Source organism: Ammospiza nelsoni, chromosome 7 (genome assembly GCF_027579445.1).
Source record: "Ammospiza nelsoni isolate bAmmNel1 chromosome 7, bAmmNel1.pri, whole genome shotgun sequence".
Classification (NCBI taxonomy): Eukaryota; Metazoa; Chordata; class Aves; order Passeriformes; family Passerellidae; genus Ammospiza; species Ammospiza nelsoni.
The window spans coordinates 16,159,156-16,186,985 of NC_080639.1; the positions used below are offsets into that span (position 1 = coordinate 16,159,156).

The 27,830-nt window shown below is 40.4% G+C and overlaps 2 protein-coding genes across 3 annotated transcripts in view; both read right to left on the bottom strand.

Moving 5' to 3' along the window:
• The window catches only part of PPP1R1C (protein phosphatase 1 regulatory inhibitor subunit 1C), a 41,470-nt gene extending 29,654 nt beyond the window's left edge, over positions 1-11,816 (bottom strand). Inside the window, 3 exon segments of the mRNA XM_059476269.1 lie at positions 9,217-9,277; positions 11,569-11,735; positions 11,738-11,816. Of these exon segments, the coding sequence (XP_059332252.1) occupies positions 9,217-9,277; positions 11,569-11,735; positions 11,738-11,816 (307 nt within the window).
• A 7,915-nt stretch (positions 11,817-19,731) lies between these two features.
• The window catches only part of ITPRID2 (ITPR interacting domain containing 2), a 40,106-nt gene continuing 32,007 nt past the window's right edge, over positions 19,732-27,830 (bottom strand). For both annotated transcript variants that reach the window (XM_059475644.1, XM_059475645.1), the window contains 4 exons: positions 27,368-27,433; positions 26,341-26,721; positions 21,364-21,488; positions 19,732-20,961 (listed from right to left, as the gene is read on the bottom strand). In XM_059475644.1, coding sequence (XP_059331627.1) covers positions 21,378-21,488; positions 26,341-26,721; positions 27,368-27,433 — 558 coding nt within the window. In that variant the 3' untranslated portion in view covers positions 19,732-20,961; positions 21,364-21,377. The remainder of the gene's footprint in view (positions 20,962-21,363; positions 21,489-26,340; positions 26,722-27,367; positions 27,434-27,830) is intronic.

Here is a 27,830-nt window from a genome sequence, read left to right on the forward strand (position 1 = left end):
CTTTGTAAAGCTGGTCCTGGCCAACTGCTTGTGGCTTGCTTGTGGTTAGAATGCACATGCAGAGAGTTCCTCACATACATGTATCATCTTACATGGGAATCAAGTCAGCTGCTAATAATAGCTCTTCTTGGGGGTTAGGACCCTTTATTTTATAAAAAAAAAAAAAAAGATGCAAATATCAGTTTTGTAAAGCCATTGCTGGGTTTTCCAGGCTTTCAAAGAGTCAGCAAAGCCAGGTTCCATAATCTCATTCTTGCCTTAAGCACAACTAGGTGGGCTGGAACAGCCCAGGGCAATCATTGTTAGCTCAGAATAAGTCAGCTGTAGTTTCCAAAGGCATTTTTCAGAATTTCTACTAACATTACTACATACCAGAGACAGAGAGGACACAGTGGCTTCTGTTTTATACATCTCTACCTGTACTGTCACAGTCAGAAAAACACCTTGCTGTGATTCCTTTGGAAGGAGCCTCGTGCTCCGATGGGATATGCTGCAGACATTAAAGCCTGAGTCACACACCAGCAGCAGCACTTCAGGGGCTTGAAAGCACACCTCTTAACAATAACAGCCTGCTTGCTGTCTACTGTATCTCAAAAACAGAAAAAACAGACAGTAAAAGCCTAATATTCATTAGGGTCAAAAATCTTGCTAGTCACAATTCTTCAAAGGAAAAAATCTTTTTTCTCCCCTACCCCCATTCCTCTCTTCCTCATACAAACTAGTATTTAGTAATACAAGGTGTTGCTCTCAGACCACCCTGGATTTTAGGTTAAATGGCTCCCTGACGGTGCCGCTGCCCTGCAGATCCTAACACAAAAGGGAGAAGGCAGAACAAGCACTGCAGCTGATCCCAGAGAAGCTACCCTGTGGAGGCGGCCAAGGAAAGAGCAGGACAGGCTCATCCAAATCTTTGCTTTCTACCACTATCTGGGAACAGCTATGGCAGGAGCCCCAGCAAGACTTGAAGGGAATGCCATCCCTCCATGTCACTTAGGGGTGCAGGCTCACGCAGGAATGTGCAGGGTATGGGGTGTCCAGGTCCCAGGATAAGCCATTGTAGGGTGCAATAGAGCTCACTGCTGCGCTGAACTTTCAATCTGCCTTGCTCACGTTCATTTTCTGTGTACTTTGCTTGTCTTATCAGAATGAGGGACATGGCCCCAGGTAAAAAACACAACCTTTACAATGCACCTTCATCTCCTTAACACTGCTGACTCTGTTGGTGGTGTTTGGTCCACAAAATGAATAATACCCAAACATCAATTCTCTGTGGGACATTTGCATGTTGGGTATCCCATGGGAAACATGAACAAAGAAGGAGCAGGTCACTGTGCTTCATTCTGCTACTCTAATAGTCTCTTGATCCTCCAGTAAAGACATTTGAGAAAAAAAACAGAAGTTATTTTAGATACAGACACAGAAATCAGAAGTTTTGAAGGGGAGAAGGAGAAAACAGAGGTCCTTTCAATAGACATAAAGCTTAATTCTACCCCAAAGTGCTTTGGTTACTGTAAAAAGAGACTTGACTGGTCTATCAGATCTTGTTTCCACCAGCTGGTGACACAGGCAGCTCAGGCTCACAGGAAAGCAAAGCTAAGCTCTGCAGCTCCCTGCACTCTCACTGAGTTTCTGCAGCCTTCTGTGGTTGGCAAAGCCTTCCAGGACTGATAGGTTCAATTTGTTTAGTCTCTGCTAGCTTTAGGTCCAGATTCATTAAATTCCCACTTTTGATGTATTTTGAAGTGAAGTTTTAACTTCAGTTACGCCATATAAAGAGTTAAATTCTGTCTCTAAAAGCTCAATAAATGGGCTACCATGATTGATGCTTTAAGTGCAACCCCTTCCCAATATTCTGAACATAATGAGTTTAGTGCTAAAAGCTGGATTCTCTCTCATCTATCAGCATTATCTATTTATTCCGCACACGTCACCATGGTAAATGAGGGCTGCATTAAGTACTAAATAGCAGAGGTCAGAAAAACCCTGTGTTGTAGTCTTTTCCCCTCAGCAAGGCTGAGACATCTATTAATGGATTTTAGTTTATTACCTGATGTGAACTAAAAAATACATTGAAAATATCAATATTAGCATGTTATTGAAGTTTCATTTAAATGTAATCTCAAAAAAACAACCTATCTTGATATTCTTATTTTAAAAAAATAATCTTATAACATTTAAATAGACTCAATTTCAAATATTTTCTGAATTTTTTTACCATTAAACACCCCTCCCCACAGAAAAAACAGAATCTTTGCCACAGGCTAAACTAGACATACTTTGATCCAAAGTCTTTTTTTGAAATACCATCAACACCCCAAACTGTATGCTCATGTAGTTGTATTAAATATAGCTTAAGTATTTTGACTGTAAGAAACAAGAAGTAATTACACCTAGGCAATTCATTTTTTAACTAGAAAGCTCACCATTTATTCCGAATTCTCAGTAAAACAAACTATATGAGGTGAGTAATTATTTGGCACAGTGCAAATCTGTGAAGAGCTCCTCTTTAGAGAGAGCAAAATATTTATCCTTCTGAAAGCAATGAATTTAGAATCTGTCCAGCTGACTTCCTCAGCAGGTCAGGCATCCCTGCCCATGGCTATTCCCTCCCAGGGCACGGCTCTGCTGTTGTGCTGTACTCACAGAGGTGATAACAAATGTAAACATTCCAAGCGCTTATCAGCCCTGACCCTGAGTGATCACGCAGCTGGAGAGCTGTAATGTGAAGCCATGTATATTAAAAATAATTTGCAAATAATCTCCTGGGGTGGAAGAAGGCTGTTTCTATGGTGCTTTTGTATAAGGAACAAGGAAAACAGATGAAGAGTACAAAGTTCAGCCTCTAAAAATATCCCATTCACTCTCAGATAGTTCCACGGACATTGACCCTTCCAACACAAAACCAATGGGAGGGAGGGAGCAGGAGGAACAAGTGAAATCACTGTACACATTAGGAGTTTAGCTGCACTTGTAAATAAAAAAATATTTCAATTCATTTCTTGGGTACTCAAGACTGGAACAAGAGTAATGGATTCATGCAATTTGATCCATATTGGGAGCAAAGCTTTGTAGTAAAGCTTTGGAGTTTTAGCTTCATGCCCTCTCAGCTGCACCACTTCTCTGATGTAGGCACAAATCTGAGTCCTGGTTGTGAATATCCAACCTCTATGTCCATCCTCCAGAGCTTCCCCAGGCAGTGTTTGCACCCTGGAGTGCCCCATCTCACAGAGGGTCAGTAGGCTCTGGTAAATGTGAGTGACTCATTCTTGTTTTGACTAAATTTACTCACCTCAGCCAACTAGGAGAAACTAGTTTATATGGGTCATGTAAAATTTACCTGTACGGTCAATCAAAAAACACTGAAAATGAAGGAAGCATGGATAAAAATAAACAAAAAATTCAGTAAAATAAGTGAATTTTGACCAGAACATGCAAAGCAGCTTTTTGTTTTGACTGTCCCTGTGTAGCTGTCAGACCCTTCACTGTTTACTGACTGAAGAGACAGCCCAGACTCTATTTGGACTCTATATGAAATAGTACGAGTTTCCTACTGTTTCACACTATATGGTTTACACAACTGCTAAAATATTCACAGGGAATGTTTATGTTTGTGAATTACTGTGTTCAGGATCACAAAAATTGTGAAAATCCAGCTGGCTGCTTTGGTGATAACCCTCAGTCTAGGCACAGCACTGCTCATTGCATCCCATGCAACCCAGGCTTTGTCCTCCAGCCTGCTGCCATTACTGCACTGCAGGGAGCATGACAAGCCTTCTGACAAGTGGTGACAGTGACATATAAAATCCTCACCCTCTCATGAAAATGGAGCATCTTCATGAAATGAAACGTTTTCATGAATGATGAAAAAATCCCTTTTTAAAATTCATGGTTTCTTTCTGGAGCCTGTGAGCTGCTCCTTCTGGGCTGAATAAAGAACAGCTTGAGCACAGGTTCCTGATGCTTTTTTCTTTTTCTTTTTTTCAAGTTCTTGAGCTTTCCTTTTAGATTTCATGGAGTCTGTATTCACACTGCATATGAGTGAGGAACTTTTGCTGTACCTTGTCCCAGGGAATTCTGTGGGTCTGAACAGCAGAATAAATTCAGAGTAATCCAAATGAAGAAGCATGTGAGCATAGTGTATACAGGTAAGAAGAAGGGATCCTGTCTGCCACTGAGCATTTGCAGTCACACGTCATCCTGCAAACAGCAGGATAATTTCAATCACAGACATTTTTATCTCTGTTCTGGAACCCCTATCACCTGTCTCTCTTACACAAAGTTTACTTTACATATTTCATTGTTTGCCTGTGTCAGATAGTCCTTTCCAGCCCAGGCTGATAGCACAGGAAGGCCCTCACTGCCTTGACAAGACATGCTGATCTCTGAACATCCTGGTGCCATCAGGAATGTACACTGGGCTGTACCAGCCCTCTGCTGTCAGGGGACACAAATGGTTTCATTGCTTACTGAAATGCCTCCACAGACTCCTGGGCTGATATAAAAAGAGACATAATACTTAAATGGCATGTACATTTAGCATATAGAAAGACCAACTGGTTTTACAAAAAAAAAATACAGCTAATGACAGTTTTTATTCATGTACTGCTTTTCTGACTGCTCTATTACCACATTAGAAGCCTAAATTTGCAATTGAAAACAGCTGCTATTTGGCTTACTCACTCTCTAGTTCTTGGACCAAAGTAAGCAGTATGTCCTACCAGAATCTCAATAGCTTGAAAAACATATCAGTTTCCATGAGCTCTGAGACCAAGAGTTTACTGCTGAGATTTTTCCTTGAGAAAGTAGAGCAGAACTGCTTGACAATGCTCAGAAACACCTGCCTCTTACTAAGTAGGTCTTTTCTTGAGCTCAGTTTATTTTGTCTTGGAAGAAAAAAAAAAAGGCGATCATTAGATCTAAACCCAAACACATTCATTCACCTAGAAGCATGATCCAACTAATATTAGTCACAAACCTTAATGCTGGGCAAAGTGACTCACATTAATCCCATCAAGAATGTGCTGCTGGTACTGTTTGCATCAGCAGAAAAGCACATCTGTCGGTGGTAATGAGATTTATTGTGCAGGCAAAGTCCAGGAGTGTCTAAAACCAATTCAGCATTAAAACCTCAACTACTTTGGGTTGTCATGGAATTGACAAAGGTGTAAGCACAGATTTTCCTCCACCACTCACCTGGCTGTGTTGTTTGCTGCTGCACTAAATACTGAGACTGCCCCTGAGACATCTCAGCAGAGCTCTGGGGAAGTGACACTAAGCTGAAAGGCATGGATCCTTTATGGAAAACCAAAAATCAGCTAGGAAGAATGAGAAAGCAAAACTGCTAATGCCCAAACACAAGCTGCAAGCACCTTCCTTGTTCAGAGACAGGTACAGATTGCTTTTCTTCAAGTTATGATTTCCAGCATTCAGGAAGCTCAGATGTACTGTGTTATACTGGGAAGGTATGTTTTATATTGGCTTTTGCAGTGATAATATATCCTTACTGCTTTGAAATGGGGTTTGCAAATCCCAAAAAGGCAGCTGTATTTCTAAACACAGAGTAACATTTACATTACAAGCAAAGATGTCAAAACAGGCAAGAAGGCAGAAAGGAGAGTTGGAAATAGCAAATACACAGAAAATTTAGATACACAGAAGTTTATCCTAATGTTTACCCATATTCCAATGCTTCAAGAAGACTGAGCACTTTGACATAATCTGAAGAGCCTTTGCCAGCCAGACTGTTTGATGTTGTGTTGGCTCTGTGACAAAGCCAGTCTGTGCAGGAACGCTGGCATTGTTTTCTGATCAAAGCAGCCCTAGTGGCATTAAACCTGAGTTGTGGTCTGACGTGCTTTCTTCCCTCAGCCATCAGTTCTCTACTCTGCCACCAACTTTTTCTTGAGCTGTTGCATTATGATATTCTGCTGTTTTAAAGCATTCTCAGATGTTTATTCCAGCTAATAAGAATTGATATTCCCATATTTTCTGCTACGCTGGGCATGGAGACAGGAGGTTGTGCATACACAGAAAAGGCTGCTTGTGATGGTGATACTCAGTTTCTGTTGACTCCAAGGACATTGCAAGGGGAAAAGGAAGCAGGAGAGCTTTAACAATTTTTGGATTAGACACTTGTGTAGTGTAATAGTGAAATATGTGCTTATTTTCCTTTTACAAAAGGCAGGTGTAGAGCAACTGTGGCTATAGCAGGATGTGAGTGGGTTACCCCAGTAACCCATGCACCACCCTCACAGGATGAGATGCTGCCCATTCATGCAGCTCTCTCACTTTATACTTGTCTTTGCCTTCACAGATAGCAAAAGGGTCTTACAATTTAAAATAAAAGTAAACTACTTTGCTGTTACAAAATCAAACATCAGATGCTCAGAAAATACAGCTCCACTGGTGGCAACCAAAGCACAATAGATTAAAGTGACTTCATAATCTAAGTCTCAGTTTGCTAGTGCTAGTTTCTCTGCTCAAATGTGACACAACCCATCCAAGAGCACTTTACACAGAACTTACAGGTAGAGTTAAGGGTTTCTTCATTGCTATGCTGCTTCACAAGTTCATATTGTCCACTGCAATCACTGTTGCTGCTGCAACTCAAATTTCTCTTTTGTTGACTGTGATTGCACCTACATATGATGCCAACCAGAGTGAGCATGAGGGAATGTGAGAGTCAGTGATGCTACAGGCTGGATATGAGCTCCTGTAGTCACGTTTATCACCTGACTTTAAAACATTCAGTGTGGTCTAACACAGCCTCCTTGAAAGCAAGGAAGTCAAGCTGACTCTTCATTCTCTTCTTATAGTTTTTGAGCAGCTGTCATTGGTTTAAAATGAGTTAGGTTTAGTAGATATTCCATCTCCACTTTATAGCACAATTGACCTGACCTAAATAGGTGAAGACATATCCCTACCAAAGCTGTAACAGGCATCAGGGATGGATGAAAAGACTTAACAGAAAACAACTTTTAGACCTTTTACAGAAGAACTCAAGCTGAATTTATTATGAAGTTCTTAAATGTCCAAACACATTTTACTGCCTTCTGGTTTCCAGATGGGTGTGCATACAGAACACCAGAATACCACAAATATGCTACTTTTTTTTCCCCAGCTGCAATCAGAAGCAGCTGTAACAGAAGGCTATAGAAAAGTCTGATTCTTAGAGTATGCCTGTCTCTGGTTTTCAAAAAATGAGAAGTTTAGATAATTTGAGTAAACTTTGTACGGACATCCAATTATTTAGGATCGCATTAGGACACATATTTCAAACTCTTGGAAGCATATCCTTCACTATTCCTTGCTCCTAATGAAGGAAGTGGAATACTCCAGTGGGTAAAATTCAAGGGACAGGACTCTTGTTTAGCCCAGCTCTAATAAAAAAGGCTGGCTCTGCCAGTATCACTGGAATTCTCTACTGCTCACTTTTCCCATTGTTCTAGGGAATCAAACTTCTAAAGCAATTTGTTGGATTGTCAGGTTACCACCTCTACTTTTGTTGTTTTTTTAATTAACTGCATCCATTTGCAGTGATGAATTTAGTATTTTATTCAGCATTCCCCTGAATTCTATTCAAAATCCAGTAACTGATCAGCATTTTGGGGTTTAATCAGCAAGGTGTCAAGAGGCCCTAGGACCAGGTGGCTCTGAAAATTGAAGGCACACAACCATCCCAGAACCTTGCCAGATGAAGACCACAAAGGCTGTATTTAGTATTTGCACATCAATTTTAAACCCATTGTCTGGCTTTCCAAGCTGGCTTTACTGTCCTTTTACTCAGCAGGCTTACAGAGCTACCTGCACACACCCTGTCCAAAACATTTGCCCATATTAAGCAAGTGATCCCCTATCAAAATCTGCATGAACCTTGTGGTGAAGGGCAGGAAAATGAAGCTGCTTTTAAAGTTCTAATTTTTATCCAGCTTTATGGAAAAATTTAAATCAGAAAAGGTTATAATTTAGCCAAATAATAAATTCATTAATATTAGTTCTCAGTATCTAGAAAGAACAAATAATATCTAAATAAACAAATCTAAGTAAGTGAAGACAAATACTAACTCATGGGCTCATATGGAAGTTGGCTGAAACCTGCAGCAATCCTGACTCATAATAAAAATGATTTATTTAGAGACTTATTATGAACATTGCAGGAAAGGTGATAACAGACACGTACCACTTTGTTTACAGTAAAACTTCCTGTAAATTAAAGAGTTCTTATTCTTTGTTTGGTTTTGATTTGGTATTGTACCAAGTATCTGTTTATAAAAGGAAATATGACAGTACAAAATGTACAAAGGGAATTGCAGAAGAGATTAACAGTTAGGGTGAATTTGCTTTAAATTAAGTCCTAGCAACACAGACAGTATACATCCCATTATTTAGGTAAAGAAAGTCAGTTCAAAGCAGATCTTTCATGCACCATTTTTGAGAGCTGAACTACTGAAATTCAGGACAGAAAGCTACTCTCCCAAAAGATTTTAAAAAAATACTCAGGTGACTAAGAGATATGGCAGGAAAAAAATGTTGCAGAGCACAACAAAGGAAAAGTTTGATATAAAGTAGGCACTGTGTTCCAAGGGATTAAGTATTGAGGATTTTCTCCTTTTTGTGGATTATTTTGTTTATAACACTCCCTAAACAGCTTATTAAGGAATCTTTCTGAAGTCATATTTATATGACAAAGTATGTCTCAACCTCAAATCATCCCATCCCACAGGGAATCTTCTGTGGGCAGTCGTGGATGAAGATAATGTATTCACAGTTGAAAAAGAATAATGAAAAAACACATTCAATGTTTTATCAGGAAACCAGAAGAGAATCTGTTTTGTAGAAACAACTCCTTGGGTTGGATTAACATTGGATCCAGCCTGGCATCTCCAGAGATCAGACTTCATGGGTCTCCAAGGTCTCCACCCAGGGAAAGAAAATATTTGCAGATGGAAGAACTGGATCTCGGTCATATTAATTCTCCTTCTACATATAACCAAGACTGACATGGAGGATAGAATTGTGAAATCAGTGACATTATCTGAAGGCCAGGAGTTACCTGTGTTCGCGGGGTTTACTCCAAACAGTCCTAAGATCCATTGTTTGATATTTAGAGCTAAAAAATTAATGCTGGATTTTTCAACTCATGTAGTTAATCAACCCAGTTTGCAGCCAGTCCTGTGCATACAAGCTCAGTGGTTTAGAAGGTATGCCAGCACTCACCTGGGGGCATGTGCTCATTCATGATGACGAGTGATGCTGGCGTAGGCCTTCTTTTCCTGATCTGGAACAGATACAAACCAAGGGCAGTCAGTAGGGCCCATCAGCTGCCAACACACAAGGCAAAGCTAAAAATCTGTCTGGTGTCCTCCAGAGTATAGACCAGGCAAAGTTAAAAAGGAAACTATTTAAAGAACAGCAGCACTTTACTGTCTTGCTGACAGCTTGTCTGCTCTGACAGCAATCAGGGTCATGCTGCTGCTTGTCCAGGGAGACCAAAGGCATGGGGAGAGCTGTCCAAAATGCCTTTAGGATTTGTAATCATCTTGAATTCAGTTTTTTGGATATGTATTGCTGAAAAATATCAGTCATAGCTTAAAATATTGACATTTAGCTTTGCATCAGGAAGATGATCTCATAGTTTCTGAGCTTGTGCAAATACCTAGTACTGCCATAGCTCTCTCAAGTAATAATTAATAATATCTTTCAAGTGCATTTCAGAGTTTTGCAGGTATGCCTTCCAATGAGCTCATACTTCTAAACTGTTGTCAGAGGTGTTACTACAGTAAGAGTTCTTTAACTAAAAATACTCCTGTATTTAAGACCTTAAAAAGAGTATTTCCAATATAGCAGATTTTACATACCAACACATACTCCTGAATTGTATGCAATTCTTCAGAGTTTATCTGGGTAACTACTTTTGTTCCATTAACAGTGGCTGAATTACATGGTATTGGCATAGCCTCTTATAATGCACACATTTGCACTGAAAGCTTTGTGTTGCTTCGCAAAAGCCTCCAGGCCTGATATTCTATTGAATTTAAGACAGGGACCAGCAGCATTTAAGCTAGAAACCTTCTGACACAAAACCTCAATGTCAGTGCATTTGTTCTTTTTTATTTGCTGAGCCAATATCTGTACTTAGCTAGGTTCAAATTTTGCTTTCAGAGGTGTAAATGGAAAGTTACATCATCAGGGTTAATGGGTTTATTCTAGATTAGTGTAACTGTAGCTGACTGTAGAATTTACTATTTTAATTTCATCACACACCCACAGTGAAACTGTATAGCACTTGGAATCAAACTCACAACACACACACACACACAAAAAAAAAAAAAGGACTGCCCATAAATACCAGGCAGAAAATAGGCTACAGCATTTCAACAGCCATGGGAATTCCAAGAAATCCTAATCCTATGGTTCTCACAGATTGCAGAGAAACACCAGAACACATTCTGCTTGAATTCACTGCAGAACTGTTCTGTGAGGGCTGGATAGCTTCACAGCTCAGAAGTGCCTACAGACAAAATGGGGATCCACAACAATCCTTTTCTGCACCCTTCTAATATTTCGCATTCAGTGATCACTCCCAACTCATCACTTTCTGGAAAAGCTCTCTGCCTTTTAAGAGACACAACATCAGTGCATTCAGGAAACCAGGTACAAATAATTTCATGGCCACTGGTATGGAATTTCAAGGTTATAATATTCCCCTGGTATCATCTAAAATCAGATGTACCCAAATAGAAGCAAATGTTGAGGACAACTTGCACAGAGAGAAATATACTGGGTCACCTTATTAAGATTTATACAGTTTTCTCACAAAACTGCCTGTGACCTTTTATTAGGCACATGTACACATATCTGTACACAGTAATGGGTATATTTTCCTCCTTAGACATCAGTACTGAGATACATATATATATATATCAGTACTATATATATATATATATATGTATGTATATTATTATGTGTATCTTTTGGGAGTGAGTTAAAACTTAAAATAGCACACATATTATTCCAGCAAGGACATAAGTACAGCGTATTTCTACATGTATATATTTTTCAGGTAAAACATTGTAAAAATGACTTGAAGACTGTAAAAAATCACGAGAAATATAGGAACTAACTGAAATTATGACTATTGTGCAAAAAATTAATTGTATTTTCTCATGTTAAAATGAAAGGTAAATAAGATGTTTTCCCAATACTTCTGTTAGGTACCTATTATGAACTTTATGCTTTGCTTTATGTACATATAATACACTTGAATTGATTTGTTGAGAATGCATTTGTTGAGTGTTTTTATGTGAAATATAAGTATTAGGGTAGAAGTGCAGTTACAGAAAAAGCACAAAAAATATACATTAATAAACCTACCCAAGGTGAAGAAGCCTTATTCTGGCTAGAGGACATATCCTTCTCCCTCTTTAAGCATATCAAACACCGCTATAACCTCCGGAGTATTTAATCTACAGTTTCACTAACATAAGCAGGGAAAGCCTTTAGGCCACAAGTATCACCCACATCCTGCCCCATTCCCTGGAAACAGTGAAGGAAACTCATCCTCCTTACCTGCTCAGCTGCCTCAGGGTCTATTTGGCTCTGAAACAGGGGCACAGCAAACTGTATTTTTTTGGGGCTGTTGGGCTCCATGGCGATGCTGAGGTGAGGCAGAGGAGAGCAGAGCCTGGAGCTGGAGCTGGGTCTGTGCTGAGCCCCGGCGCCGTCGCCGCGGCCGGGCTGGAGCTCCGCAGGAACAGCTGTAACTCCCGACTTAGCCCGGGAATCTGCGCCAGCCCAGCGGCTCCCGTGCTCCACATCCACAGAGATGCCACTGGCTTGGCTATTTTCTTTTTTTTTTTTTTTTCCTCTCTCCCCTCTCTTCAGCAGCCCTTCAGATCCTCTCAGCAGAAAGCTGGAAGGAACAATAAGCTAATTGTGTACCGGCTCACTTCCACATATGCCAAGCATTCACTCAGGGGCTAATTGAAAATGCAATACTAGCGCTGCACGGCCTGGAGCCTTGGGATTTGAAAAAGAGGATCTCTCCACCGTATATTACTAACTGGCTGCTCAGAAGTGCAATGCAAGCTCCCTCTGAGTATTGCTGATGGGCTCTTAATTATTGATGAACACAAATCAGGAAGTTTTCAGATTTTGGGGGTGGAGGTAGCAGAAGGGGTGGATTCAAAAATTCGATCTCTGCTACAGTGTGCCAGAACCGCTCTCCTCTTTGCACATATCAAACAATTCCCTTTGCTCTTTCAAACATTTTTTTAATCCTACAATTTTAGACTCTACTAAATCTTACAGGAAGATTTTTGATGATGATTCTACAGAGTTGTCCACAATTTCATGACACTTCACTGGTGGGTTTGCACCTTAGGCCTGGTTTTCATACTTAGACTGTGATTTCTTTTGGTGGGCTCCATTTCATGTGACTCCAGATACTGAGAACACTCACATTTGAGCCCGCTCTCTGGGCTCCCTCGTGCTAAGCACATCAACAGGCCTCTCATTCTATCCAAGTCAAGTGGGATATAGTGTTTACTCAAGATTACATTTTCTCTCCATTAACTCTAGAAAAAGGAAAGATGATTCAGACTAGTTAAACCACTTTTGGATGACTAAAATTCAGAGGCTAAATCCTACTTAAAATCTGTGCCTCATTCCAAGATCAGGAAAATAATTTGGTCAATCATATCAATAGTACTCCTTCATGAATATAATTGATTTTCATTTGTAATTTCACGTTATTTCAAAAGAAGTGTGTGAAACAACATCCAGCAATCACTGATCTAGCCTACCTCTTTGCAAAACTCAGAGGAATTTGAAAGTGTTCAGGCTGCTGAGAGCACTAAGGATTTTCACAGCTCACCACGAGCTTATTGAGTCACTGAGTACTTTCCCACCTGTGCCAGAGGAGGAGGCAGGGAAGGAGTGAGGATTGAGGGTGAGAGCAATGCACTGGCCATACACACAGCACAAACCAGCAAGTCAGACATGAAATACTTGTTTGGCTTTGATTTTTGCAAATTAAAACCATGACACATTATGAACACCAGGCTGTTTCTGAGCAGAGGCAAGCACACAAGCTAGCTGGTTTGGGAAGGACCTGATAATGCTTAGGAGGGGAGGATAATCTTTAATCTAAGGATCCAGTTGTCTCAATGATCAAAAATAACTCTCCATGAGGGCCAAAATTCCCCTCTTCATCCAAATCCAAGCTACTGTGAACCATAGTTGTTCCCAGCTGACAACTAGTAGCTGGCAACTTTACTGTTTGATTTCTTATGATAGTTTAGGTGACTTTTGAATCACAGAAGGGTCTGATTGGTCGGGACTGGGACCTCTCAGTCTGAATTCTGAATGTTTTTGGTGCTTAAGTGAAATGCTTATCTTCATTTAACACAACAAATGAAAGAGATGCACAAAACACTGATATTCAGTGTTTCATATGCCCATTTTTAAGCCTTCACTTATGTTCCTACAAAGACAAAACATAATTTGTTTTAATCAGTTAGAGCAAGAGTGCAATTGTAAAAGTTGTGGTGGCACAATGAAGTCTAAGGGACTAAAGTAAGAGAGACACACTCTGCTTTCAACAGGACAATTAGAGAATTGTTTTCAGGACAGTCTGATTATCCAATTTCACAGTTCCTTCATGCACAGATGTGCCATTATCTTCCATGACAGCTTCAGAGACATACCAGGGATATACACACACACATACACAGGGTTACACCTGGGGGAGGACATAAGCAGGGATCTGAAGTGGCTTTCCTCTTGAGCTTTGGTACTTGAAAGAAAATAATGTTTGGCTTTGCTGTGAGATACTGTGAGAAAAATGTTTTCCAGATACATTGATACCATAAGTATTAATAAATTGTATATTTTAAATATCAAGTTTCTCTAGAAAATACCTGTTTTCCATAAAATATCTATTCTAGATGTCTATGAAACTTCATGTATTAAATTGTACAATTACAATTCTAATATTTGTTACTGATCACAGGAGCTATAATTTCAATGCAAAGGCTTAACATTTCTTATGTCAATGATAAAGTAATTTTATAAACCATATTCAGACAGTAAAAAATTATTAAAATATCAAGTGCTCAAAGGATTATAACAGTGTGTTTCGGCTCTAGATTGCTGGACATTGCTGTCCAAAGGAATCATGTCTCAAATGCATCTTTATTAATGGTATATAAGAAACAAGCTGAGCAGCCTTACAAAGAACCCAAACCAACAAAACCACTTTTTGGCAGCTTCTGAAGAGAGACAGACAACAGGACAGACCAGAACACAAGGACTAATCCTTAATGGGGCTGGCTAGGATTGGGAGAGAGGCCCCCCAACAATGTGATGTGGAAGCATTTGCTCCCTGCAGCTTTTCTCCCTGTGCCTATTTGGAGCTGGCAGCCCAACAATCTTCACATGCACTAATACAATACCAGTATTTTTATAATAGTGTAAGAGGCATAGTGAGAGAGCACTCAGCTATAGCATTTGAGGATGCCTACCTTGGCTCCCTCTCACACCAATTTGCAGCATTAGAAGTCTGCAGGCAAAGTGTGCTGGCATTTTCTATAGACTGCATCATAGTCTGGGGATAGCTGAAACACTTAAGTACTGACACATCCTTGTACTTCATCTTCTGTTTTTAGTGCACTCCCCACAACTTCAGTTTCAGATGCCTTCATGATTCAGCTAAAACTGTAATGGAATTAAAAATAATAAGAACTGTCCAAGATCTTTCCTTCCTATGTCATTCACTATGTTCTGGTATGAAGCCTTTTAGAATATCCTGCTGTAGGGATGAGCTGTGGAAGCACTTGTGGCATAGTTCCTGCTTGAGCTATTTCCCCTGGTGTCTAGGAAAGGTTTTTATCTTGTTTCCAGCCAAAGACAAGGCTTCTGGGACAGCAATTCAAGGGTGTTGGTTTTGCACTCTTTGCACAAGTTTTTTTGTGGCCCTGATCTGCCTCAGCTCCTCTGGTGTAGTCAGAGACTATTGCAGCATCACTCTGGAGAGGAGAGCCGGAGTTCCTTGTAAAACAAACCTGCTTAGGGCTTTGGCTCCGAAACTCACCAGTGCAGATGCAGAGAAGCATTAATTTGCAGCACCCTGATCCAACAGGGGCCTTTGCAGAGCAAGTTTAGACGTGGCAATTCTCCCAGTGTGTCTCAGACACAACTTTAATCCCCATTTTAGCCACTGCTATGTGTGAGATTTAACAAAGGTATGTTGCCCTGTGCTTTCCCTGGGCTCTCCAGATGGCCCCTCTCCTCACAGCAATGCATCCTCAGCATGGGCAGCCCCAGCAGCATCAGAGGGAGAAACACTGCAGAGCACTCTGGCTTTCTGCTACAGCCAAAAGGGCTTCCATGTGCCTCTTCCTTGTGCCTTTTTCTAAAAACTGATGAACAGCTTCTTCCCTGCCTTTGCCCAGACAGGGGCATCAGTTTGCCCTTTGGGGCTGTGCACTGTGCCTCCCTCATGGGTGCTAAAATCAGACAGAAGCCTTCCAAGAATAAAAAAATTACATATTCAAAATGACACTGAAATTTTCCTTTCCAAACAGCATTGCAAACAGGGTGACTCCCACTGAGCTGCTGGAAACACAGTCTGCTATTTATATATAGAAAATGCAAAGAATTTCATATTTGCCAGGGAGGTAGAATGCAGAGCAGATCTCATCTGCCTCATGAGTGCCAAGTGCTGCCACAGTCATGTCAAGAAGAAGAACAGAAAGTCTTTCTGAGCAGTGACAGAGTCAGTGGGACGTTCAGAGAGAGCTGTTGTCCTGATAACAGTCTAACCCAAATTTCCATTGCCAGTTCTTATCCACAGCGTATCAGGTTTGGACTTGTTTATGTACTAACTATATATGTTAGGATACATAAAGCCTAGATAAGTAAAGAGATACAGCTATTTCTATTTATACAAGCTCTTTAGCTAAGATAATAAATAATTGCTCAGCAGTATGGTTTTAATCAGAATCAGTTTAAAGTTATTTTATCTGAGCACGGAAGAACTTACACTGTCTATTCCAGTCTTCCTCTGAAATTCATAGCTCTCCACACTTTGAAGTAATGTACAAACATTTACTGCTAGGTCCCATCCACTACCATCAGTAGAATACACACATCCAAAACACAAGAAAGGAGCTGGATTAATGGGACATGACCTGAGCAGACAGTCAAAAGATTCTTGCCTAATATGGACTATAGTTCAATAGTGCAGAAAGAAAAACTCTGGTACTGATTTTAGGAGTGTATTTCAGCAGGAAAAGATGCTACAATTTGCTTCCTTACCAAGAATAGGATAAATCTAATACATCTTTCAATAAACAAAACTGTGTAGTGTACATAGGTTTTAGAATAAATTTATATTACATTATTTCCATATTAAATCTTTAATGCAAAAGTTGCCTGACTATATCACTAAATAAACAACTGAAATATAAAATTCAGTTGTTACTGTAAATTTTTTTAAACACAAGTTAAAATATAGAACACGTAGAAGATAAACCAAGGAATAAACTTCCACAGTTTCAGAATCTGAGTTAGAAAACCCCTGTGCAAACACACATTCCCAGGCAGAAAATGAAAAGTCACCAAGTACCTGTAAAAGCTCAGTATGCCAATTTCAGAACATGTTCTTAAAATTCTGATTTTTGAATTTGAGACTTCAGATGGCCCTTCTTTCTTGCCTCCTCCTCCTCCCCCTCTAAGAACATGCTAGACCAAAAGATGTCAAAACAATCAAGGTTCTGCCTGTAGCATCTGCAAGGGAGGGACTGAGACACACCTGGAGGAGAGGATCTGGGTTTTGGTGACCTGGGCAGGTTGGCTGGGGCACAGTTGTTTTTCTATTTCCTATACAGGTGTTGGGAGTAGCAGGAATGGGGCTGTTCCACAAGTAGGGACAAGCCAGGAGCCAAGGCTAAGTGCGCTACCTGGTATGTAAATATCACACTGCCTAAGCAGGACCTACCTTTCCTAAATCCATGCTGCTGGGCTTGATGCTTTGGCTATCCTCTATGTGTCATGAGATTGAACTCAACTTAAACTGATCCATAACCTTCTCTGGCACTGAGGTCAGGCTGACAGGCCTCTCCTTCCCAGGATTCTCCTTCCAACACTTCTTGCAGGTGCGTGTCACTTTGGGCAGTCTCCAGCTGGGACTTTTCTGGTTAACCAGAACTGCTGACAAATGATGGAGAGTGGCTTGGCAAGCTCTTCCACCACCTCCCTCAGTACCCTCGAGTGAATCCTGCCTGGCCCCACAGACTTGTGAGTGTCTTAGTTATTAAGGACTGATTCCCACTGACACTCTGAACCAGTGTCCTGAACAAGCCAAAGTCTGCCTTCTACAAGTTCAAGGTAGAGGTTTTGTTGATCCCTCTCCTTACTTCACCAAGAATCAGAAACTTCCATTTTGTGGTTCTGTGGTTGAAGGCTGTCTTGAGCACAGCGTCTCCCACCAGCCCCTCTTTGTTTGTAAACAGATCTAGTGGGGCACCACCCCTTGTAGCCTTACTTACCAGTTGTGTCAGGAAGTTCTCTTCTGCACACTCCAGGACTGCCCCCTCTCCTCTGCTGGAGTTTTCAAGAGATATCTGGGAAGATAAAGCCTCCCACAAGAACACAGGCCAACAATCATAAAATACCAGCCAGGCACTTATCAAACAGTTCATCTGCTGCCTCATCCTGGGTGGTCTGTAACAGACTCCCACCAAGATTTTTGCCTTGCTGGTTTCCCCCCCACCCCGATTCTCACCCACAGGCACTCACCCTTATCATCACTATCCTGGGCTCTGCACAGAATAAATACTCCCTAATGTGCAAAGGCACCCCTCTGCCTCTGCCTCCTCGAAGAGCTTACAGCCATCACTGCAGCACTCCAGCCACACAAGTCATCCCAGCACATTTCTGTGAGGGGCACTATGTCATGGCTGTCCTGCTGCTCAATGGCTTCCAGTTCCTCCTGCTGTTTGTTACTGACACTGTGCATTGCTGCAGAAGCACATCAGCTGAGCTACTGATTCCACCCCAGCACTGGCATGCTGCCCCTAGGCCCATCTCTACTGAGCCAAGCCTTATCTCCCTCCCCCTGCCAAACCAGCTTAAAGCCCTCTCAAATCACCACCACCAACCCACAGTCTAGAATCCTTTACCCCTTTTAGCCAGTGAACACAATCTGTCTCCAACAAGCCTGGTGCCACATGGACCAACCCATGACTGAAAAAGCCAAAATGCCACCAATGGTACAAATCTTTAAGCCACAGGATTAGGTGGGTTCTCCTGTTACTCCTACAGCCAACAGGCAATGACAAAGGTCACTGTCATAGTAAAATTTAGAAATGCATGCAAAATATCTCTGGCAATACAGTCTGGCTTCATTCACTGCAAATTTAGTTGACCAGTATTAATCAGTCACTAATAAAGCTGTCTGAATCTGCACAGAATCCATATCAAATTCCAGGCTGGCAGAAAAAAAGACAACACTAATTTGCAAGGAAAGTAGCAGTTTGAATCATTAAACAAAATTAAAACTGTCCATGCTCAGAAAACCATTATGCTAAGTCACCCAGGATAGGCATCAATAATGATGGTTTTTCCTAAGGCACAAACAATTGTCAACAGAAGTTGACACCAACTCAACTTAGCCTATATGACAGAACCATTAAAATAATTTTTTAACAGTTTATAGGCATTCCATATATAAGTGTCACTCAGAAAATATTATCTGGAAGTGTGTTTAAGAATGGGAAAAATTTGTTAACCAGACTACGGAAAAAAGGTGCTTTTATATCCATTTGTTTTAGTACAGTTTTTATAAACACCTTTTTGAAATGTCTTTATTTTAAATTATAGCCAAACCTCAGAAATATGACTTCCATCAGTTGGATGAAAATTTGGCAGTACTTTTCATTTCTCAGGATATGATTTGTACTGCTGAGATCAAATGTTCTTACAAGCTACAAGATGAAGTACCTCAGACACCCTGGGACGTTACCAGCAAGTGACTTTTCTTGGTGGAGTAGCAGGAAGTCAGGCTGCTGTCTCCATGGAAGATGCTCCTGCTCAACTGCCACCAGCTCCCAAAGTGCTTTCCTCCAGCACTCCCTGAGAGCTGCAGCTGTCACCTTTCTTGGAAAGTTGCTTTGAGCAGCTCAAAGGCACAGGACCTACATAAGTGGTCAAGAGTGTTAATTAATCTGACAAGGGGAGCAGGTTGAGTATGCTTGGGTTTCTGCATTTGCAAAGGAAGGTTGCAGACACGTGGCTCTGGCTGGCTGATCTCCTGCGGTGTTCTGGAATGGAGCTGCATGCTCATGCAAGCTGCAAAGCAAGGCAGAAATCTACTGCAACTACCACCTTGTATGGATTGCCACGTATCAGTGCTGCCAGAGTTTATATTTCAGCTTTCCAATGTGCACAATAAGGTTTTCAAGAAAGCCCTGCCTCTACTTACAGGGACAAACTCTGATGAGAGGTCACCTCATCAACTTCTTGGACCAGCAACAGAAGCCAACAACTTTAAGACAGTGGTTTTAAGTGCCAAAACTGCTCTCACATTCCAGGGTCCCTGAATATCTGAAAGCTTTTTGGAAAGCCAAGTCCCAGGCTTTCCTGCTGTTCCCCATTCTGTGTACTGTTTGATCAAATCTATCATATTTTGCTTAAGAGTAAACCATGCACAATACAAAACACTGACACAAATTATATGCAAAATAAATATTTTATTGGTTTAATATACAGTTTTTTAAAGAAATCAGCCCTTGTGTGTCTTCCTAACACAATTTAAAATTTTATAAACTTTTTCATATAATATTGTAATATTTGAAATTATTTTTGATTAAAGACCTTGACATACTGTGAAGAGTTTTAGTAGATGGAAAAGGCAAAGGAGTAAAGAGAGTTCAAGCACAGCCAAAACGGATATTACATATCCACTAAATGTCTATTTGACTACATAAAAACTCCAATGACTTCCGACTTTCTCCATTGTATATTCACCAGGCTGACTGAAAATACACTCTGTGAGGGATGGAGAAGGAAAAGAGATTTTTTCCATTTTCCCCATAATATAAGCAAGGTCATTCATGCATTCCAAGTTGCAAATCCTAATTGCTTTCAGAAGATAGCATTTTTATTGCATTTTGGTTAATATGAAGCAGAACTTCTCTTGGTATGACTGCAAGTAGTCAACACCAAAAAAAAAAACACCCCAGTGCTTAAATAAGGCACTTTCCTATAAAGGGATGAGCAAACAGCAAGGAAGCAAATAAAATTAGTTAAAAGTTGTCTTCTACACAAAGATAAGGCTTTCAGTGTCAGAACTTTAAGTAGTTTTAAGAGTAACCTCATGTCATTCTACCACTCTGCTAATAGTAACCGCCTCAAGAATTAACAGCAATTTGTGTAACAGGGTTGTTTCCTTCTTTTGAAGTGGCACTAAGTAACAGCAGTGGAAACCATTACTGGTTATTTCAAGCTCTTAAAGTGGATCAGTTATTGCACAATAAATACCTCATAGAGGTCAGTGTTTTGGGAGGGGTTGTTGTGGGTTTTTTTTATTTTTTTTTAAAAAAGCTAGACTGAATGTGTACATGTTATTTATAAATTGGTTACGTGTGGAAATCTTCAAGTTTCATGATGCATCATTAGACAAAGAAATTAGCTACATAAAAATTTACAACAGGGACATACAAATAAATACAAAACCTTTCAGAGTGACACAATTTTGCTGATGCTTTAAAGAAAGTAATGTTAAAGTGTCTAAGTCCTTACAGATGAACTCAAGGAAAGGTCCACATCGGAGAACCCAGCGCCAAACACAGTAGCCCATCTCAGCAGCTTTAACACTTCCTGAAGCAAAACCAACTTGGCACTTCCACCACTGGGTGCTGCCCAGAGCAGAATCCCACAGCACTTCCAACTACATCCAACCTTAGGAAAAAAAAAAGGAAGATGAAGACCTAAGTTAGATTTTTGGAAGTCTGTTTGTTATGTTTAAGTATGTATTTTGAAACTATTCACATCTAAGGCATGCAAACTGCAGAAATCCTCTTGCATGATGCCTTCACATAAAAAGTCATCATAGAGCACACTGAAACTAAAATTCAAGGACCACTCTATGAAAGCCGACAGTAGAATGGGCCAAACTACAAACCAGCTTACTTTCTAAATCTATCCAGGATTATCAGTATTCTCTGTATTCAATGAACTTCAAATTTGATAACTTACGTTTCAAGGAGAAAATGCAAACAAAGCAAGGTATAAGTTAGCAATGATATATAACGCAATTAAAATAAAAATAAAATCTGGTTCTTGCAGATCCCCAAAGATTACCTGTAGTACCAGTTTCACGGCTGTGTATCTTGCTTTGCAGTTGCAGATCTGCTTTGGGGCGATACAGCTGCTAACAATCCACTTACTATTTCTCTTCTTATTTCACCAACAATAGATTCCTTGATCTGAAAGGGATTAGCCAAAGTGTAAAGGTCAGTAATTTGTATAAACAATGGATAAAACTAAATGATATTGCAGATATGTTTGATACTACCAACATGCACCACTAAAATTCAACTTTCAAAACTGTGACTGGAAAAAACATTAGAAGGATGAAAAAATAACTGTAAGTCATTTTGAAGTTCTTGCAAATTATATAAATGAAAACCAAACTAGTTCTATATTTCCAGATGGCAAATACATTTATGTTTTACACTTAGAATATCTGGTTTTATGCTAAGGAAAGAATACATTTCAACTATGAAAAGTTCTGAAGAAAAACATTTTAGGATATATACATCATAAGCATCCCAAATGCACTACTTTTTGACAAGCTGTTATTCTCTTGAAAAGGAAGGAAGGTTGATCTCTCTCACAAATGGATTACACAGTAGAACAGGTCCAAGTCCGTGAACATAAGCTGTTGTTTTCAAATTACTGAAAAGGAGACAAATCCTAATTGCATACTTTCAGCAGGAATGACAAAGAATTTCAGCAGTTGTTCACATCATCAATGGGCCAACAGAGGTTTAATCTATGCCAGTGAAAGCTATTTTTCACAGGATTGTGACAAAGGAATTACTCATTAAGTTTTATATAAAATACACCTAAGAGTTTCCAGTAGCAGGCATGTGAATGTGGCTGAGGCTACAACAAAAAAGAGCAGAGCACTGACTGCTACAGTAAAGAAAACAAAGGAGAAAAGGAGGCAAAACACAGTTCTACAAGAGCATATTATGCTGGAAAAGATCAGGGAATGACAAAGAAAAACAGTGTGGGCTTCTTGCAAGTACAAGAAATCATTGGCACCAACTTATTTTTTTGGATGGTCTTCATGAGGGACAAGTCAGATACAGTTCCAAGGACAGAGGAGGACAACAACTGTGAGAAGGTGCAGGGGGGGTAAGAGCCAGAGTCTGGCCTAAGGTCACACAGAAGCACTCAGCATCCCAGTTAAGCAATACATTTTTCTTTTTCATGTTAGTCTCCCCTTTTCCTGGTGCGTCAAAAGGATTAAGCAACAACGTCAGAAGGGTGGCAGCAGCATTAGCAGCAGGTTATTTATCCCTTGTTCTCTTTGGCAGGCAATTCAATCCCTAAACCATTAGTGTGGCAAAGTTCCTCATTTCATTACTACTTTGCATCAAGCAGAAATTCAGACTGCCTTGACTACGATATTGTTGGGAAATGGGTTCCAGTTGGGTTGTTTGCTGATTAACAGACAAAAGAAAAGCCACTGTGCAATAGAGCCTGTTTCACCAACAGCTGAAAGCCCAGAGGATGTCTATGCTGATGCACACACTGATGTACAAAGCTTTAGAACCACTGTCAGCACAGTAAGGGCTTTGGGATTTAGAAATGTAGGCACAGGGAAACCCGCACACAGCACCCCAACTGTCCAGCAGGCATAAGAGAGCCCCCAGTGCTCTCTCTGCCTTTCTTCTTCAGTATCTCATGGGGTGGGTCTGAGTATGCTACAGAACAGTCATTTTGTACCCTTCTCTCAACAGACAGACAAAAATAAACGTCACTTTCCAAAAAAAGCTCATAAAAGCTTCCCAAATTAGCAAGTAAATGATCTAGTACAACAGACAGTCTTGTAAAAAAGTAGAGACTGGAAGCAAAGCAGCTCCTGTTCTATTCTCAGCTCTTCCAACAGCTTCTGGCTTGACCTTGATTATTTGAGCCCTCTGCTTCTCACCTTCCTGTCTGGACAACAACAAGGCCACCCTCCACTGCCTCTTTTCACAGGCTCTGCTTCCTCCCCCTCCAGACTCAGCAAGGTCACTCCAGTGTGGTGAGCCAGCACTGGCTCCTGCAGTGACTCAGTACCCCGCGTGTGTCGTGACCAATGGCCAATATTTGCCTTTTTCATTATAAATTAGTTAGGGCAAGGTGCACCTTCTATTTGCTCTGCAGAGGGCACAGCCCCCTGCCAAGACTTCCTCTGTACAGAAGACAGAAAAGCAGTCAATGAATGCTCCATCAATTACTTTTTAGCAAGTGAATGAAAAATTGATCATTTGAAAAATGAGAAAACCACTCATTTATGCTACATTTACTACACTGATACAACACCAACACAATATTTCACTGAAAACACAGTATCACTCCCATTTTAACAACAGTAAACCAATGACCTCCCCTCCTAGAAAAGAATTACCATTACTGCAGTATTATGTTGCTGCTAAAGAACTGATTGAGAGTGAAGTGTACCACTTACAGCAAATCTGGAGATAGGTGTTCTTCACCAACCAACCAGAAATGGGAACAAGGCTTTTCACAGTGCTTATAGTTCTGAAGTAAATTTTCTACAATTAAAGGAATTGCTTCCTATTCTGTTTTCTTCCCATGTCACTCCTTCATGGCAGCAGCTGGTGAGATTTTATGCTCAAAATAATAAGATGAGGAATCCCAACACCTGCACACATGTACAACCTACATTTTGAGGGATGTTGAGCTAACACAGATTTGAATGGAAAATGGAAAAGGGATGATTATCTGCCAGACCATCTCTGTCCCATTAAGACTCATTACAGCCTCTTAAAGCAGATGATGACAGGAAAATCATACATTTCCTTAAAGTGTAGCTTCATTAAGTGTCATTTATAATGAAGAACTGTTAGCAAAATCAGAATTTCCACTCTCATAAGCAGAAAGATCTTTAAACCAGCACATATTTTAAATTGGAGAAGAGCAGAATGAGAGGGCCTGGTGGCCCTCCTGGTGACCCTGTGACTTATTCAAGTCAAGCAGTAAGTACTTCATGTGACAATCCTGTGGAGGCCAGGCTGCATTTCATCAAGAGAGCTACTGTTTGCTATTTTAGCACTTCATGTTGCTGAATGTTTTTCCGAGGGAGTTAGTCCATTAATGCCAAAAGTTAACACCATGGGGTTTTTTTCACAGAACAAATAGTTACAGGTCAAAGTTCACATGCATTACAGCCCACCCAGGCATATCACACCCACTGCCTGGCTTCTCCCTCCCCTAAACACAAGGTCAGCTACAGAGAATGGGAGGAATGAACAAGGGTTTAACATTTGTGAGTGCATACATCAAGAATGCATCCTACCAGATTTCTTTCTTTTGACAATGAAACTGGAATTCCTTTGCTAACAATAGGGCTATTTAAGCAAGGCATCATTTCAGTTTATGCTCTGTTTTAACTCTTAAGAAATAATAAAGATTTTCCTGATATGTGTTTAATAGCATTCTCTGGTTCTGCAAAATCCACCAAGTGCTGTGAGCCAATGCATCTCCACTCTGACCTGCAAAACTCCTCATGCTGAGAATCTTGAGTTGATCCAGAACCCACTGCCAATGAAGTTAAACTGAGGGACAATCTTTCTGTGTGCTCAAATATTCACAAAGTGAGTCAAGCTCAGCTGTTTGCTGACTACTCATCTTTGAATAGTAGCCTCTCAGTTCAGTGTGGATTCTTTCAGCATTACAATGTCCTCAGTGCCACACAACCCAAATAACAATCCCTGTGCAAAGAGTACACAACTTTATTTGCTGTCAACTAATGAAGCTAAAGAGGAACGTTCACAGAGGCTAACCTCAGAAAAAAATATTGACTGAAATAATCCTGTCCTTTGACTTCAGCCCACTGGTTTTTGTCTAAACTGCTTTTGCAGTACTTTTGAATTACTCCTTCCTATCTCAGTTTCTCCTTTAGCAGCCTTCCACCATGACACCACTGACATGTGGATTTTTACAGACAGCCTGGATACACAGGCCACCTTGGTTTCACTGCAGAATCAGAAGCACAGTGCAAGGTGCACTAAATATCTCATGGACCACTCTTCTGATGAGTGGCATGCATCTCATCCATTTCACAGACAAAGATAAGGTAAAGCTGCTTCCAATTATCCACAGCTTCAACACACACGGAAGGTACCACGGCATTACAGCCTGATCTGTTGTACATTTCTAAGCATGACATCTTACCTAGTCCTCAGTGGTCTATGGCAGAGCCATACAAAAGCTTCAAGGGACAAGCTAAAGGCTAAGTGAACCTTCTCTTGTGAAGAAGAGGGAATAAAATCTACAAGTTCTCGATTCCCATTTCTGTATTCAGAGCAAAGTTTGCTCCACTTTTTCACAGGCACTTCATTTCAGAACAAGTAGTTTCTTTGGCTTCCTTTCTCCATTTATATTGCTTGCCAGAGAGCTTTTCTGTCATGCCACTAACAAAACACATAGTTTTAGTTGTGTTTCTTAACTTGGCCCACAGGAAAAATAACCAAGCACTCCTCACTTTCATTGACTGCCAATAAAACTAGTCCAGTACAATTGATCCAAAATCACTCAAACTCTGAAATAACTTCCCACCTGCCTTCAGCTTGTTTCATTTACATTCCTATGGTCCTTAGTGGTTGGGGTAGAGGGACTAGAAAGTACACTTAGCATTTACTAGAGCGTTGTTCCAGAAACACTATTTCACCACTCAATGAACTCCAGTTTGGCATTTTAACAAGCAAACATGACAGAAATTTTCACTTGGGAATCGAAAATACTGCTGCTTAACCAAGTAGTAGAGACAGCAAATTCTTTCCCAGCCATACTTAGCTATTAATTTACATGCTAACCACTACCACTGAAAAAACATCCACTGCTTTGCACATAAACAGAGCTGAGGCTCCAACACCTAGTGACATGTTCTGAGCTTTCAGACACAGCACAGGAACAGGATGGAGCCTTGGCTGGAGAGGAAAGAGAAAACCTTGATGGATAGGAGTTACAACCAGCCTTGCCTTTAGGTTTCAGGAAACTCACTTCAAACATCCCAGATCTCAGCCCCTTCTTCCTCACCTCCCGTATGACTTGCTGTAGCTCCTCCTGCTCCACTGCTTTGTGGATTTCATCAGCTGAAGGCATGAGAGGGATTTTTTCAAGTTTGTGCTCCACCTCTGGCTTGGAGTCTGCAAGCTCCTCAGAGCTTTCCACTGGCTGTCCAGTGCCTGCTCTCAGCGGGGGAGTTGGTGTTAAGGCAACAGAGGCTCGGTACAACTTCTTGCTTTGACTCCTGGCTCTTCTACCTGTGTGACCAGAGCACACTGAAGAGGAATCTGAGTTTCCATGGGAGAATACCGACTCTGTACCCTCTGCTGGGAGAGTTTCCAGTCCAAGCTCTCCCAGTCCTAAACCCAGTTCAGACTTCAGAAATGACTGCTCTCGAATAAGCTCAGAGACCTAAGGATTCAGAAAAGAAACAGTCCTGAATAAGCAAACAAAAAAGTCACATAACTATGTTTTCTTGCTATTTATTTAATTGCTTACTCATTCCCTCCATGTAACAAATACAGCTATAGAATAAATATATCCTTTGCCTTTATTACTGCAACAAAGAGAATCATGAAAAGGAATGTGCCTTTTTTAAAGCCAACATAAATAAAAATTGTGGCTCTTCCCCAAGCCACCGACTTTTGCAACACATATACATCTTGCCAGAGCCATTGACAGGCACACACGTAAGGGCTTGATTTTCATTTGTTTGCTCTTTCCTTTCTGCAGTTTTTGAACTACTTATTTTCAGTAACAGAAAATGTGCAGAAATATAAAAAAAAAATTTCCCTAGAAAATTAATGAGGTAGTACCATCATTTGTATCAACTAAATGAAAAAATATCTCACTTCTACATATTCCTCTTAAAAGCTAACAAGACTCTACAGGCACTTAGACCTACAGCTAAATCTGCTTAAGGAAAATTGCATCAACAAAGCTATTTAAGGGAGTAAAGTATTTCTAAAATTATGTGTCAAATTAATCTCCTGCAACCTATTTTAAAGTAAAGTCTTCCTGGTTCTTTTCATCTGAAAAACACAGAGTAACCACTTACTGGTTCAATGACGTTCAATGGAGAAGGACACGACAGGTTATCAGCACTTCTGCTTCCATACATACCCTGAAAAATTAAGTTAAGTTAATGCACTTAGGAATTTCTCAGAGCTCTCAGAAGCTAGCATATAAACATGCTGCATGTCAGAAAAGTTTCTGTAAAATCAGAAAGTTGGAAACCGGAAGTGGAGCTGGTTGGAGAAAGTTAATTTCAGTCATTTTTAAAGCTGGTGCTCTTCTATAAAAGGATTTACAAATAAAAAGTTATTTATACAGTTCAAAGAATGCAAGTTTGGCTTGAGATCACAGTAATACCATATTTTCCTGTTCTTGGGTTTCAATGTTTTTCCCCATGACAAAATACTGAAGAGGAAGATGTGGCCTGTGCCTGTGCTGCTTCTACAGAAGATGACTGGCTAAGAAAGAGAAATGAAACCCAGGAAGAGCATATGACACTTTTTGTC